The sequence below is a fragment of the Balaenoptera physalus genome (genome assembly GCF_965194825.1).
Source record: "Balaenoptera physalus genome assembly, chromosome: 14".
NCBI lineage: Eukaryota > Metazoa > Chordata > Mammalia > Artiodactyla > Balaenopteridae > Balaenoptera > Balaenoptera physalus.
In genome coordinates this window covers 57490732-57507084 of record NC_138893.1, presented here as the reverse complement: position 1 = coordinate 57507084, position 16353 = coordinate 57490732, and the positions used below count along the sequence as shown (strand labels likewise).

Here is a 16353-nt window from a genome sequence, read left to right as displayed (position 1 = left end):
GATTAAACTCATATACCTAGTAAGGTAGTAAGTCAGTTAATAAATTCTTTAGAACCTAACATTTTCTGTACTGTTATTTATATTAAAAATATTTAGTCATCAGAAGCAATTATTTCTACCTTAAGTAAATCCAGTAATTATCCCTTTCACACAGTCTGCTTTCTCCAATCTGTTTGCTTTTTTTTACCTGCCATTTTTCTACACCAGCGGTTCCCAAACTTTATTGAATATTGGGATCACTTTGAGAGCTTGTTAAATCACAGATTTGTAGGCCCTCTTCCTCTAGAGTTTCTTATTTACTAGATCTGGAGTAGAGCCAGAGAATTTGCAAGTTCCCTAGTGATCCTGAACTACTGGTCCTGAGACCTTTGTTTTGAGAATCCCTGCAATAAAATCACTTGCCCCTGCTAATTTCTGCTATGACTCCTCCCTGAAACCTTTTCTGATCTATCCAAATTGATCCTTCCTTCTTCTTAAAATGGATGTACCTATGGTAATTTCACTGGAACCTTAAATCTCTTGTATCTACTGGATGTAGCCCCAATTAAATTATAGGGTTTTCTAGATAGGTACAATCTTCCATTTATTTTGTTTGTGCAACCACATGGAACCAGTGAAACTACATGGAATCAGTGAATGCTCAGTAAATGTTGCTGGCAATTTCTATAATTTTCAGTTGCTTGTTTGTTTTGTACTGTTAAGTTAGAAGTCTTCGTTTTATATAACATTTACTTGTATCTAAATTATAATTTTTAGATGAAGTAATTTGGTGGTGTTACCAGAAGCTTACATATTGTGGGCAATACTATTTGATCTCAGATGACCATCATCAGATGTACTGTTTAGTGATTAGAATAAATAGAAAATGTATGTGGTACGTTGGTAGATGTTGAAAATCAGACTTTTTGAGAGTATTATTATCAATAAGGTTTTTTAATATCTCCTCTATAGGATAATTTCAGTTAATCTCTAATGAGCATTAGCTTCAAAATCCAAATTTGTAAGCTGTATACTCACTATCACTATGAATCAAACAATAAAAACAAGGTTATGGGTATTAACACTTCCAATTAGGTTTAACACCTAATAAGTTTTCACTGTAAATCATCGTTCAACTATCTTATCTACCATAGTTGTGAAATTAGAAAAAAATCCGGAAAGTGCCTCTTTTAAATGTTAGTTGAGTACCTTCTAAAAAGTAAAACTGTAAAAGTGTTTATTTAGGGGTGAAGTACACTAATGTCTGAAACTTTGAAATGCATCCAAAAATAAGATTGATGAAAGAATATGTAGTAAAGTACATATGTAGCAAAATGATAAGAATTGTAGAATCTAGGTGTTAAGAATATGGATGTTCACCAAACAGTTTTTCAACTTTTTTCAAAAGTTTGAAATTTTTCCTATTAAATGTTGGGGGAAAATAAACTTATACTTATCCAGAATTTATGGGGATTATAGCTATACAAATATTCCCATTATATTGGTATATGAAGCTGCCATTTATGTAAGTTAAAAACAGATAAATATAGGCAATTTCATTTGGTTCCACCTAGTATTAAGGTTCTTTACATTTTATTTTGTTTTTTCCTGATGCCTGGAAATTGGCTTAATTTAAGATTCAGTTCACCTTAATACTGATTAATTATGTTGGTCTAGATGTACTTAGCTACATATATGTTCCATTGTTGATATGAAAAACTTACAAGAACCTAGAAATCTAGTTTCTAGGTATTCTGCCTATATTTTGTTGCCAAAATATGGTTTTCATTTCCCAGAGGTATACAATTATATTTTAAAAATTACCTTGGTTAAATGGGGAAAATATATACTAACACCTCAAATAACTGGTTTATTTGCTCTGTACTTGTCAATTGAAATTTTATGAAAACTAGGTTGAAACCCAGTCAAATCATGGATAGTGATGATGGTTGCCAGTGTGAATGACTTAGTGCTACTGAATTGCAATCTTAAAAATGGTTAAAGTAGTAAATTTTATGTTATGTATATTTTACCACAATAAAATTTTAAAAAATAAGGAGGTGGAGGAGGAGGCATTTCTGGATAACCGTAAGATAGCACAAGGGCCCAGACAGCTTGGCTGAGGTAGGTCAGAGGGTCAAGCATGCTCAAACAAATGCTACCTACCTCCAATTTTTACCTAGGTAGGTCAAATGAAATCTGACTGAATTTGAAAGCTGAGTAAAAGCACAATTTTGGATATTGTTGCCACGTATTCAGTTCAGTTTTTTTTTTCCCTATTCTAATCGCGAAGTTTTAATTGGAGCACACAATTAAAATTCATATTGTTATACAGACTGGAGACCTCACCCGTATATAGTACCTGACTATATAGTCCTTCCCACTGAGCATAGTTAAGCTAGTTGTTCTGACAGAAGCCACTTATCTAATTAAGTGAAATGTGCACAGTAGGTGACAAGCTTTAATTAGCAGTTTCCTATTGTGCAGTCAAACTTTAAGGGTAGTAGAGGAGAGTGAATGGTGTCATTGAGTTAAACTGTATTTGCCCTAATGGAAATCGGTGTCAAAACTTGTGTTAACTGAGAGGGAAAAAAAAAAAGGAATTGCAACCTAATTCCACAAGAACAAATTAGAGTTCATGAAGTATCCTCAAAAGCAAAATGGGGAAATGTTTAAAAATTAACCATCTCAATAGAATTTTTTAAAATATAGGCATCCCAGACTTGACTTTTAGATTTAGAATATAATAAATATAATTTAATTCCCACAAAAAAGGAAAACCAATCATACCTATAATGGAAACATGTAGGCCCAAATTTATCATATCACTATCCTAAAACAATTTATCCTGATATCCTCATCTCTTCTTCCCTTTGTGCTTTTTAATTTAATCATCTTTCTCTCTTACAGTCATACTTTACCAGAAAGAGAAATGAGTGGGGTTTTTTTCTGTCTCAGTTGAAAACTGAATGAGACCATATGTGAAATCATTTATGTAATACTTTAGTTTTCCAAGTTCAAGAGGTTAAGAGGTTAATGTTGTTGAAATGGGAGATACACTGAATTTCACATATTCCTATATTTACCAATCCTTGAAGAATTATTAGGTCATATAAAAGCAGCTTGAGGATTGTCTGTTTGCATTCTGGTTCATTAGAGAAGATGAAGAATTACTAGGAAGATGGACTTCCCTGGTGGCACAGTGGTTAAGAGTCTGCCTGCCAATGCAGGAGACACGGGTTCAAGCCCTGGTCCAGGAAGATCCCACATGCCGTGGAGCAACTAAAGCCTGTGTGCCACAACTACTGAGCCTGTGCTCTAGAGCCCGCGAGCCACAACTACTGAAGCCCGCACACCTAGAGCCCATGCTTTGCAACAAGAGAAGCCACTGCAATGAGAAGCCCGTGCACTGCAATGAAGAGTAGCCCCGCTCACTGCAACTAGAGAAAGCCCACGTGCAGAAACAAAGACCAGTGCCGCCAAAAACAAATTAATTAATTTTTTTAAAAAAACGTTAATATACTAGAAAGATGGAGGAAGTTATATAAAAACAAAATTCAGAAAACACAAGATTCCGCAGAAGAATACAAGGAAAAACAGAAAAAGAAGAAACTACTCTACTGGAAATGTGTTGGTTGTTTTTCTCCTCAGTCTTTTAATGTAGAATTAAAAGTTCCTATAATATAACATAGTAGGCTCATCCCATTAAGTGAGAGCTGCAGTGAAGAGGAGGCTGGGGTGTTAATGATAATGTCATTATTTTCTCTTTTAATTTACAGAAGTTGCTGGGTGTGTTTTGCCACTGATGAAGATGATAGAACAGCTGAATGGGTGAGACCATGCAGATGCAGAGGATCTACAAAATGGGTTCACCAGGCTTGTCTGCAGCGCTGGGTGGATGAAAAACAAAGAGGAAACAGTACAGCCAGAGTGGCATGTCCCCAGTGCAATGCTGAATACTTAATAGTTTTTCCAAAGTTGGGTAAGAAGATCCTTAAAACCAACACAGATATATATATATATATATATCATGTTATAATATATGACTCTATGATCCTAGGTTGATTTTTAAGTGACTCATGTCTTTGCTTTTTTGTGAATTTCTGTATTCCATTTCTGTTGTTTTCTCTCTAAATGTCAGATATTTGTTTTGCTAACAGTTTACATTATCCTTAATATATCCCCAGATCTATCCATTTGTCTGTGTATTCAATGTTTTCATTTGGTTGAGTGGATAAAGAACTTGGATATCTAATTGTGTGGGTAAAATCAAGTTAACAAAACTATAATAAAAGGCTGACTAAAGAGCCTCATTCTCTGGAAACCATTGGTGTGGGAGAAAGAAAACAATAGTGTGTTCTTTCTAATACTTATTTTTCTTAATTCTTCTATTAAGGAATAAAAGAGAAATTAAATATTTAATAAAAGACAGTGTTTAGAATCCAATTTATATGGCTGTCTTTCATGAAAACTACTTTCCTTTTTCTGTGAGTTGGCAGGCAAGGAATAACCAATGGTCTTTGAGAATGAGGCTAGCATTGAAACAAGTGTAGCGGATTGTTTAAAGGAAGCTATAACTAAGGCTGATATTTAGTTAGCATGTTCCATTACATCCATGTGATTATGAACTGGTGTCATTCTCTTTGTTTGGTGTTTATGCCATGCCAGTTGTTCAACATTTTTAATGTCACACTTGACTATAATCAAGAGGTGAGGTATATGAAAGCAGTTTGGGTTTTGGGAAGGTCAAGGAAAAAATGACTTTGTGGAGGAATAGAGTTCAAGGAGAAACTGGAAATAGTTATTAGATTTTTTTTTTCTAGGTGCTATACATATTGAAATCAGACCTTTCTTTAAAAAAATAAGGCAACATAAGTGCAGATGATGAAATGCTTTTCTAATGTGAGAAGATTAATTATAAGGGCAAACAAAATTTCCATAGCTGTCTATATTTTTCTAACATAATGCATAGGAAGAAGCGATAGCTTTCTATGAAAGAAAAATAGTGTAGTAGAGAAAGTAGCATTTCTCAGACATTTAGAATTTGTGGACCACACTGACAGGTCTTTTTTGTTGTTGTTGTTTTTAATTTATTTATTTATTTATTTTTGCCTGTGTTGGGTCTTTGTTGCTGTGCGCGGGCTTTCTCTAGTTGCAGCAAGCGGGGGCTACTCTTTGTTGCGGTGCGCAGGCTTCTCATTATGGTGGCTTGTCTTGTTGCGGAGCATGGGCTCTAGGCGCGAGGGCTTAAGTAGTTGCGGCACACAGGCTCAGTAGTTGTGGCTCACGGGCTCTAGAGTGCAGGCTCAGGAGTTGCAGCACATGGGCTTAGTTGCTCCATGGCATGTGGGATCTTCCCGGACCAGGGCTTGAACCCGTGTCCCCTGCATTGGCAGGCGGATTCTTAACCACTGTGCCACCAGGGAAGTCCCACTCATGGGTCTTTTAAACATCATGAAAAGCGATTACTGCTAGTCTTTCACCACATTGATATCTGGCTCACTAAAGTCAAAGTTACAATTTCCTATTTAACTGTTTCTTTTCCTACTTCTTAGTTCTGCTAAATCAGATAATCCCACTTTTCAACTATAGGTTGTTGGGAATAGCAGCAAGTACAGGATGATTCTTTTAGATGTTTTAGATATTCAGATGGATGGGCACAAAAATTATTGCAAGAATTCTCACTGAAAACTACCTACAATATCTGTTGAAGCACTGAGTTGACAAATGTATGGCACTCAGCAATGAAGTTGAATATTTCAGTTTGGAAGATGGCAGTGGATAAATCTGTCCTTCTGGTTGTATTTCAGTTCTAGGAAACATGTTTTTAGGTCTAGTGTGGTAATTGAATACATTTTTTAAGTATACTAATGATAAGACACTGATTTCATTCTACAACAAGGAAAGAAAATGGCTACATGTTGGAAAAGTCAAACTCTCTGCTTAAGCTACGTGTATCATGATTTGGTCTTTGTATTTTATCATTAAGAACTGTTATTTCACCCTCATGATAGGTTCAAGCTATTCACTATACTGAATATCACAGAGATCTGCCACTTGAGTAAGCCACAGATAATCAGAAATTTTTTACTGACCTTATTGGTGTCATGGGAAAAAAAATGTATATACTTCATTTAAATAGTTTTTGTTAGCATCTTTCCTCCTGACAAGATAGGAAAGCAGAGTGTTGTATTTGCTTCTTTTTTCCTGACCTAACATGCTGAAGATACCTGCTCAGGGACTGCAGTTTGAATATTATATTCACAATTTTCCATGCAATCTTTAACAGACTCAATAGAAGACTTACTGTCAAATGTCAGGTGTTGTCTGTAAATGAAGCCATGTGTGAATTGATTTCCAGGTGCTATACTCTTCCTTGCTACACACATGACTAGTGCTTTTGGCCATATTGATCCTAGTGTACATTTTCAAGTCAAGGTTCAAAGATAATTGTTGGTTAAAGGAAAATCCCTTCTCTAAAGCATGTTTTCATTGATAATCAGAACTGTTTGTATTTCATAATTTACATATTATGTACATACCAAGAGTTGATTCATATTCTGAATACTAGTGGTTTCTTGTAGCCATGAAACAAAATATTTAAGAGCATGCATCTGTGATACTAACTGTTCTTACTCACTGAATACCACACCTAACATTATGTAATTAATGTCCAGTAATGTCATCTGATACAGAAACATACCAGTAAATTGTTTTCTTTCTGAGCATGTTTGTCATTAATTTTGCAGCTGACCTTAGTTATACCTGTTTTTGTTAAAATAACTTAAAGTTTCTTCGCAGTTTTTAATCTTTGCTTTCAATGACAAAATTCATAATGCAGGTTTTGACTGGTTTACTGGAGTGGCTGAAAATTATATGAATGCTTCAGTGACTTCTTATCCCTGTTTTATAATGTTTCAGTCCCTGTTTAAAAATGTATTATACTTTGATTGGAACAAGGAGGTCCCCCAGTGTAAACTAATAACTTGTAATTCACTGGTCATAGCCCATTGTAAGATCCTACTGTTTTCTCTCTATAAGATCATACTATTTATCATTTATGACATTCTGAGTCAAATGTGTTTTTATCACTTTTACTCTTCAGTGAGCACTTTTGAGGCATTGATACATTTTCCTAATTGGGGATTTAACACAGTGATAAGACAACAACAAAATATATATTTAACCAATGTAAACAACTCATGATGTCAAAGTTTGTTAGCTGAAACAAACAGTCCCCTCTTAACTATCCTTGTAAAGCATGTGTGACCCTTGGAACATAACAATTAAGAAGCTAAAGGAATTTCCTTGAAAGTCATAATTAATCTTTTCAATTTATGAAATGTTTGTGATCAAAGCTTTTATCACTTTTTTTTTTAATCAAACTGTCTATAGTAAACCAGTTAATTGATTGCCAGGGACCACCATTGGTCCCCAGACGACACTTAGGAGACACTGGCCAGAAGAAGGAATGAAAGACAAGAGAAAAAATGCAGAGAGGAAGAGGTGATGGTTAACATTCTATGAGATGATCTCTGTGTAGCAGGTACTAAAAAAGAGTTTTCATATGGATTTAGACTCAGTCTGTCTGGCTAACTGGCCAAAGTCTGCATCTTTTCTGGTACTTAGTGGTGGCCAGAATGGAAGGATGGTGGCAAGTGTGTGTTCTTAATTGTCAATAGGGAATATACTGTGAATATATCCTCCTATTCATCCCATCCTCCTCCCTAAACCCTGGCAACCAATGATCTTTTTACTGTCTTCATAGTCTTGCCTTTTTCAGAATGTCATATAGCTGGAATCATACAGTATGTAGCCTTTTCAGATTGGTTTCTTTCACTTAGTAAATATATTTAAAGTTTCTCCATGTCTTTCATGGCTTGATAGTTCATTTCTTGTTAATACTGAATCATATCCCATTGTCTGGACATACCACAGCTTATTTATCCATTCTCCTACTGAAGGGCATCTTGTTGCTTCCAGGTTTTGGCAGTTACAAATAAAGCTGCAGTACACATCTGTGTGCAAGTTTTTGTCTGGACATATATTTTCAGCTTATTTAGGTTAATAACAAGGAGCGTAAATTGCTGGATCATATGGTAAGAGTATGTTTAGTTTTGTAAGAAACTACCAAATTGTCTTTCAGAGTGGCTGTACATTTTGCATTCCGACCAGCAGTAAGTTCCTGTTGCTCTATATCCTTGCAGCACTTGCTTTTGTCAGTGTTTTGGATTTAGCCATTTATATCTCATTGTTTTATTTTTTATTTATTTATTTATTTTTTAAATTTATTTATTAATTTTTGGCTGCATTGGGTCTTTGTTGCTGCACGTGGGTTTTCTCTTGTCGTGGCAAGCGGGGGCTAGTCTTTGTGGTGTGAGGGCTTCAGTAATGTGGCACGCAGTCTCAGTAGTTGTGGTTCACAGGCTCTAGAGCTCAGGCTCAGTAGTTGTGGCGCACGGGCTTTGTTGCTCCATGGCATGTGGGATCTTCCCGGACCACGGCTCAAACCCGTGTCCCCTGCATTGGCAGGCGGATTCTTAACCACTGCACCACCAGTTTTAATTTGCTATTCCCTAATAACATAGATGTTGAGTGTCTTTTCATATGCTTATTAAGAGTCTTATGTCCTTCTCACACCTGTCAGAATGGTCATCATCAAAAAATCTACAAACACCCAGGAATGCAAGGATTCTTCAATATACGCAAATCAATCAATTTGATACACCATATTAACAAATTGAAGGAGAAAAACCATATGATCATCTCAATAGATGCAGAGAAAGCTTTCAACAAAATTCAACACTCATTTATGATAAAAACCCTGCAGAAAGTAGGCATAGAGGGAACTTTCCTCAACATAATAAAGGCCATATATGACAAACCCACAGCCAACATCGTCCTCAGTGGTGAAAAACTGAAACCATTTCCACGAAGATCAGGAACAAGACAAGGTTGCCCACTCTCACCACTATTATTCAACATAGTTTTGGAAGTTTTAGCCACAGCAATCAGAGAAGAAAAAGAAATAAAAGGAATCCAAATCAGAAAAGAAGAAGTAAAGCTGTCACTGTTTGCAGATGACATGATACTATACATAGAGAATCCTAAAGATGCTACCAGAAAACTACTAGAGCTAATCAATGAATTTGGTAAAGTAGCAGGATACAAAATTAATGCACAGAAATCTCTGGCATTCCTATACACTAAGGATGAAAAATCTGAAAATGAAATTAGAAAACACTCCCATTTACCATTGCAACATAAAGAATAAAATATCTAGGAATAAACCTACCTAAGGAGACAAAAGACCTGTATGCAGAAAATTATAAGATACTGATGAAGGAAATTAAAAATGATACAAATAGATGGAGAGATATACTATGTTCTTGGATTGGAAGAATCAACATTATGAAAATGACTCTACTACCCAAAGCAATCTACAGATTCAATGCAATCCCTATCAAACTACCACTGGCATTTTTCACAGAACTAGAACAAAAAATTTCACAGTTTGTATGGAAACACAAAAGACCCCGAATAGCCAAAGCAATCTTGAGAACAAAAAACAGAGCTGGAGGAATCAGGCTCCCTGACTTCAGACTATACTGCAAAGCTACAGTAATCAAGACAGTATGGTACTGGCACAAAAAAAACAGAAATACAGATCAATGGAACAGGATAGAAAGCCCAGAGATAAACCCACGCACATATGGTCACCTTATCTTTGATAAAGGAGGCAAGAATATACAGTGGAGAAAAGACAGCCTCTTCAATAAGTGGTGCTGGGAAAACTGGACAGGTACATGTAAAAGTATGAAATTAGAACACTCCCTAACACCATACACAAAAATAAACTCAAAATAGATTAAAGACCTAAATGTAAGGCCAGACACTATCAAACTCTTAGAGGAAAACATAGGCAGAACACTCTATGACATAAATCATAGCAAGATCCTTTTTGACCCACCTCCTAGAGAGATGGAAATAAAAACAAAAATAAACAAATGGGACCTAATGAAACTTAAAAGCTTTTGCACAGCAAAGGAAACCATAAACAAGACCAAAAGACAACCCTTAGAATGGGAGAAAATATTTGCAAATGAAGCAACTGACAAAGGATTAATCTCCAAAATTTACAAGCAGCTCATGCAGTTCATTATGAAAAAGACAAACAGCCCAATCCAAAAATGGGCAGAAGACCTAAATAGACATTTCTCCAAAGAAGATATACAGATTGCCAACAAACACATGAAAGAATGCTCAACATCATTAATCAATAGAGAAATGCAAATCAAAACTACAATGAGGTATCACCTCACACCAGTCAGAATGGCCATCATCAAAAAATCTACAAACAATAAATGCTGGAGAGGGTGTGGAGAGAAGGGAACCCTCTTGCACTGTTGGTGGGAATGTAAATTGATACAGCCACTATGGTGAACAGTATGGAGGTTCCTTAAAAAACTAAAAATAGAACTACCATACGACCCAGCAATCCCACTACTGGGCATATACCCTGAGAAAACCATAATTCAAAAAGAGTCATGTACCAAAATGTTCATTGCAGCTCTATTTACAATAGCCAGGACATGGAAGCAACCTAAGTGTCCATCAACAGATGAATGGATAAAGAAGATGTGGCACATATATACAATGGAGTATTACTCAGCCATAAAAAGAAACAAAATGGAGTTATTTGTAGTGAGGTGGATGGACCTAGAGTGTGTCATACAGAGTGAAGTAAGTCAGAAAGAGAAAAACAAATATCGTATGCTTACACATATATATGGAATCTAAAAAACAAAAAAAAAGTGGTCATGAAGAACCTAGGGGCAGGACAGGAATAAAGACACAGACCTACTAGAGAATGGACTTGAGGATAGGGGGAGTGGGAAGGGTAAGATGGGACAACGTGAGAGAGTGGCATGGACATATATACGCTACCAAATGTAAAATAGATAGCTAGTGGGAAGCAGCCGCATAGCACAGGGAGATCAGTTAGGTGCTTTGTGACCACCTAGAGGGGTGGGATAGTGAGGGTGGGAGGGAGGGAGACGCAAGAGGGAAGAGATATGCAGATATATGTATATGTATAACTGATTCACTTTGTTATAAAGCAGAAACTAACCATTGTAAAGCAGTTATACTCCAATAAAGATGTTAAAAAAAAAAAGTCATGTCTTCTTTGATGAGGTGTCTGTTAAGTCTTTTGATCGTTTTTAACATCAGTTTTCTTATTGTTGAGTTTTAAATGTTCTTTGTGTATTTTGGATAACAGTTCTTTATCAGGTATATCTTTTGCAAATATTTTTTCCCAGTCTGTAGCTTGTCTTCTCATTCTTTTGATCTTTCTTCTTTTTTAATGTAGTCATTTACAGCTATAAATTTCTCTCTAAGCACTGCTTGGATTTCTGCTTTGACCTGTTGATTATTCAGGAGTGTTTTGTTTAATTTTCACATACTTGTAAATTTCCCAAATGCCCTTCTCTTATTGATTTCTAATTTCATTCCATTGTGATCAAAGAACATACTTTGCTATCTGTTCTTTTAAATGATTAAGGCTTGTTTTATGGCCTAGCAAGCTTTATACTTGCAAATGTTCCATGTGTACTTGGGAAGATGTGTGTTCTGGTGGTGGTGGTGGTGGTGGTGGTGGTAGAGTGTGATATAAATATCTAGTTGACTCATAGAATTTTGAAGTCTTCTATTTCCTTGTCGTTCTTTTACCTATTCATTGAAAGTGGACTGTTGAAGTCTACAGCTATTGTTGAATTGTCTTCTCCAGTTCTGCCCATTTTTGCTTCATTTATTTTGGACTGTTGTTATGTGCATAAATGTTCCTAATTGTTACGTCTTTCTGATGGATTGTCCCTTTTACCATCATAGAATGTCCTTCTTTGTTTCTAGTAACACTTTTTGTCTTAAAGTTGATTTTAACTGATATCAATGTTGCCACTTCCACTCTTTATGTAAATTCTTAGATTACTTTCAAATTAAATTTTATTATAGCTTTGTTTTTTATTTCTTCATTGTTCTCAACTAAGCATTAATTCAAACTTCTGTGTAGAGAGGAAGATAACTAACAATTACCCTCAAAAACTGGTTGTCAAATGTTAAGTGGAGTGTAAAGCTTAGAAGGAAAAGATATTCACTAGGGATGATGAGGAATGATTCCTGGGAGAAACCTTTCCTAGAAAATCTAGCAAATAAAATTAATAGTTGTTACTATTTTATTTTATAGTATTTTCTTTTAATAATATTAACAGTGATATCAGTAGCTATCACTTCCTAACAGGCACTGACTCTTTGCCAGGCACTATGTCGATCAGTTTGCCTATATTATTTTAAGCTTCTCAAAAGCTCTACACAATAGATAGTGTCCTTATTCTACAGTTAAGGAAGCAGACTTGGCAAATTTATTTAACGGAATACCATGGGTTTCTAGCAAGTAAGGAGCCAGGATTTTAAATTGCCAAAGCACATCAGTAGCTAGAGGGGAAGGTTACCTAAAGGATGCAGTTTGTTTAGTCAGCCTCCCAATGTACAAAGCAGGGTGGAGAAAGAGGAGGAGTAAATTTGGAGAGGCAAACAGAATATTGAGCACAATTAGTTTATATGTTAATATATTCTAGACTAGTATACTATACATCATGTTCTATGCTTCCTTTTTTTTTTTCTTAGCAATATATGGTAGATACCATTTTATATTAGTGTATAAAGAGCTTTCTTTTTCTTTGTAGTTGTATAGTATTCTGTTACATAAATGTATGGTTATATAACCAGTTTCCTAATGATGGACATATAGTCTGTTTGTAATCTTTTACTGCTACAAAGAGTGCTGTCATAAACAACTGTGTAAAATAATTTTACACATGTGCAAAATGACTAGAGTGGAATTGCTATAAGTCAAAGGGTATGTGCAGTTATAACATTAATAGACATCATCAAATTGGCTTTTGTAGAGATTATGTCTGTTTAATCTTCCCAACAGTGCATTGAAGTGCCTGCTTTTCCATTGCCTTTACCAACATGCTGCTATCAATATACAGAACTAATTATATCTGCTGCCTTAGCATTGATCAAAGCTCAGCAGAATGTTCACTAAGGTTTTTTCTTCTATTATGAAATTTCATTTGTTGAGAAAGAATATATAACTACATATGAGGAATAATGACTAATAAACTATCATCCATTTACCTATCCCTCAGGTTTAGAGATAAAATATCCTGGTGATTTCAACTTTTTATCATTAAGTAATGACTATTTTATCTATAAGAATTTTTTGTGTGTATCTTAAACTTCTATATAATATAGACATGATAATATAGAATACAGTTGCCCCTCGGTATCTGCAGGAGGTTGGTTCCAGGACCCCTGCAGATACCAAAATCCATGGATGCTCAAGTCCCTTATATAAAATGGCATAGTATTTGCATATAATTTATGCACATACTACTATATACTTTATTTTATTTTATTTATTTATTTTTGGCCGCGTTGGGTCTTCATTGCTGCACGCAGGCTTTCTCTAGTTGTGGCGAGCGGGGGCTACTCGTTGCGGTACGCAGGCTTCTCTTTGCAGTGGCTTTAAATCATCTCTAGATTACTCATAATGTTCTAATATGGTGTAAATGGTAAGTTGTTGCTGGTGTAAATGGTAAGTTGTTGCTGGTGTGCAGCAACTTTGAGTTTTGCTTTGGGAAACTTTCTGGAATTTTTTCCCCCTAGATATTTTCATTCTGCAGTTGGTTGAATATGCAGATGCAGAACCCAAAGATTTGGAGGGCCAACTGTAGAATGAAAATATAGCTATACCAGATTTTTTAAAATAGATTTGTTATTTTAGGACAATTTTTAATTTACAGAAAAATTTCAAAGATAGTACAAAGAGTTCCCAAATATCCCATATCCAGTTTCTTCTGTTATTAACATCTTATGTAGTATTGTACACATTTGTTATAATTAATGTACCAGTACTGATATTATTATTAACTGAAGTCCATACTTTACTCAGGTTTTCTTAATTTTTCCCTAATGTCCTTATTCTGTTCCAGGATCCTGTTCAGGATATTATATTACATTTAGTCATGTCTCCTTAATGCTCCTCTTGGCTGTAACAGCTTCTCAGACTTTGCTTGTTTTTGTTGACCTTGACGGTTTTGAGGAATACTGGTTAGATGTTTTACAGAATGTCTCACAATTCGGATCTGTCTGATGTTTTTCCTATTATCTACTGGGGTTATGAGTTTTGGGGTACAAGACCACAGAGATGAAGTGCCATTTTCATCACATCACATCCCAGGCACATACTATCAATATTACTTATCACTCATGATACTGACCTTGATCATCTCAGTAAGGTTATGTTTGTCAGGTTTTTTCACTGTAAAGTTACTCTTTTTTTCCCCCTTTCATACCAGCTTTTTTTGATGTTGTTGCATTTGCTTATCTTTTCTCATCCTTTTATTTTCAGTTCTTCTGAATTCTTTTGTAAATAAGTGTAAACTTATTGTGATACTCATATAGTTGGGTTTTTTCTGTCAAATTTCATGCATTCTATTTGTCCTTTTTCTCTTTTTTTTCCCCTTTAGTTGATCATCTTCTGGATTGAAATGCTTTTTCCTGTGATACTATATTTTCCCCTGTACTTTTTTTTTTTTTTTTTTTGACTGTGTTGAGTCTTCGTTGCTGCGCGCGAGATTTCTCTATTCGTGGCAAGCGGGGGCTACTCTTTGTTGCGGTGCGCAGGCTTCTTATTGCAGTGGCTTCTCTTGTTGCGGAGCACGGGCTCTAGGTGCACGGGCTTCAGTAGTTGTGGCACGTGGGCTCAGTAGTTGTGGCTCGCGGGCTCTAGAGCGCAGGCTCAGTAGTTGTGGCACACGGGCTTAGTTGCTCCTCGGCGTGTGGGATCTTCCCAGGCCAGGCCGTGTCCCCTGCATTGGCAGGTGGATTCTTAACCACTGCGCCACCAGGGAAGTCCCAGAAATACAAAGGATCTTAAGAAAGTACTGTGAGCAGTTGTATGCCAACAAATTGGGTAACCTAGAAGTAAAGGATAAATTCCTAGAAACATAAAACGTACAAAGACTGAATCATGAAGAAATAAAAAATGTGAACAGACCAATAACAACTAAGGAGATCATAAAACTCCCAACAAAGAAAAACCCAGGACCAGATGGTTTCACTGGTGAATTCCGCCAAACACTTAAGGAAGAATTAATGCCAGTCCTTCTCAGACTCTTTAAAATTAAAGAGGAGGGAACATTCCCAAACTCATTTTATGAGGCCAGCATTACCCTGATACCAAAGCCAGATACAGACACTATAAGAAAACTACAAGCCAATATCCCTGATGAATATAGATGAAAAAATTCTCAACAAAATATTAGCAAAACAAATCCAACAGCATATTAAAGCATCGTACACCATGATCAAGTGGGATTTATCCCTGGGATGCAAGGATGGTTCAATATCTGCATATCAATCAGTGTGATACACCACATTAATAGAATGAAAGATAAAAATCTTATTATCTCTGCATCTCATTATCTGCAGGATGCAGAGAAGCATTTGACAGAATTCAACATCCTTTCATGATAAAAACTCTCAACAAATTGGGTATAGAAGGACATACCTCAACGTCATAAAGGCTGTATATGACAAGCTCACAGCTAACATCATACGCAGTGTACCCACTAAGATCAAGAACAAGACAAGGGTGTCTGTTCTCACCACTCCTGTCCTACCCAGAGCAGTTAGTCAAGAAAAAGAAATAAAAGACATCTGAATCCAAAAGAAAGAAGTAAAATTGTCTTTGCTTGGAGATGATATGATCTTATACATAGAAAATCCTAAAGACTCCACCAAAAGCCTGTTAGAACTAATAAATGAATTCAGTAAAGTTGCAGGATACAAAATCAACATAAAAATCAGTTGTGTTTCTATATATACACTAAGCTCTCTGAAAAAGAAATAAAATAATCCCATTTATAATACCAAAAATAATAAAATACTTAGGAGTAAAACAAAATTTCAAAACATTGATGCAAGAAATTAAAGAAGACACAAATAAATGAAAAGCTATCTCATATTCATGGATTGGCAGAATTAATACTGTTAAAATGTCCATACTACCCAAAGCCATCTATATATTCAATGTAATCCCTGAAAGTCCAATGGCATTTTTTACAGAATTAGGAAAAATAATCCTAAAATTGTATGGAACTACAAAAGACCGCAAATAGCCAAAGCAATCCTGAGAAAGAAGAACAAAGCAGGTGACATCACATTTACTGATTTAAACTTTATTACAAAGCTATAATAAAGCAATATGGTACTAGTGTAAAAAGACACGTAGGCCAGTGGAACAGA

The 16353-nt window shown here is 35.6% G+C and overlaps 1 protein-coding gene across 4 annotated transcripts in view; it reads left to right on the top strand.

Moving 5' to 3' along the window:
- The window catches only part of MARCHF5 (membrane associated ring-CH-type finger 5), a 49325-nt gene that overhangs the window by 13204 nt on the left and 19768 nt on the right, over nucleotides 1-16353 (top strand). The window contains exons 1-2 of one of the 4 annotated variants that reach the window (XM_082423933.1): nucleotides 3829-3961; nucleotides 7375-7485. The exons of 1 other annotated variant lie outside the window; for it this stretch is intronic. In XM_082423933.1, coding sequence (XP_082280059.1) covers nucleotides 7470-7485 — 16 coding nt within the window. In that variant the 5' untranslated portion in view covers nucleotides 3829-3961; nucleotides 7375-7469. 2 more of the 4 variants (XM_082423932.1, XM_082423935.1) reach the window with 2 other exon arrangements.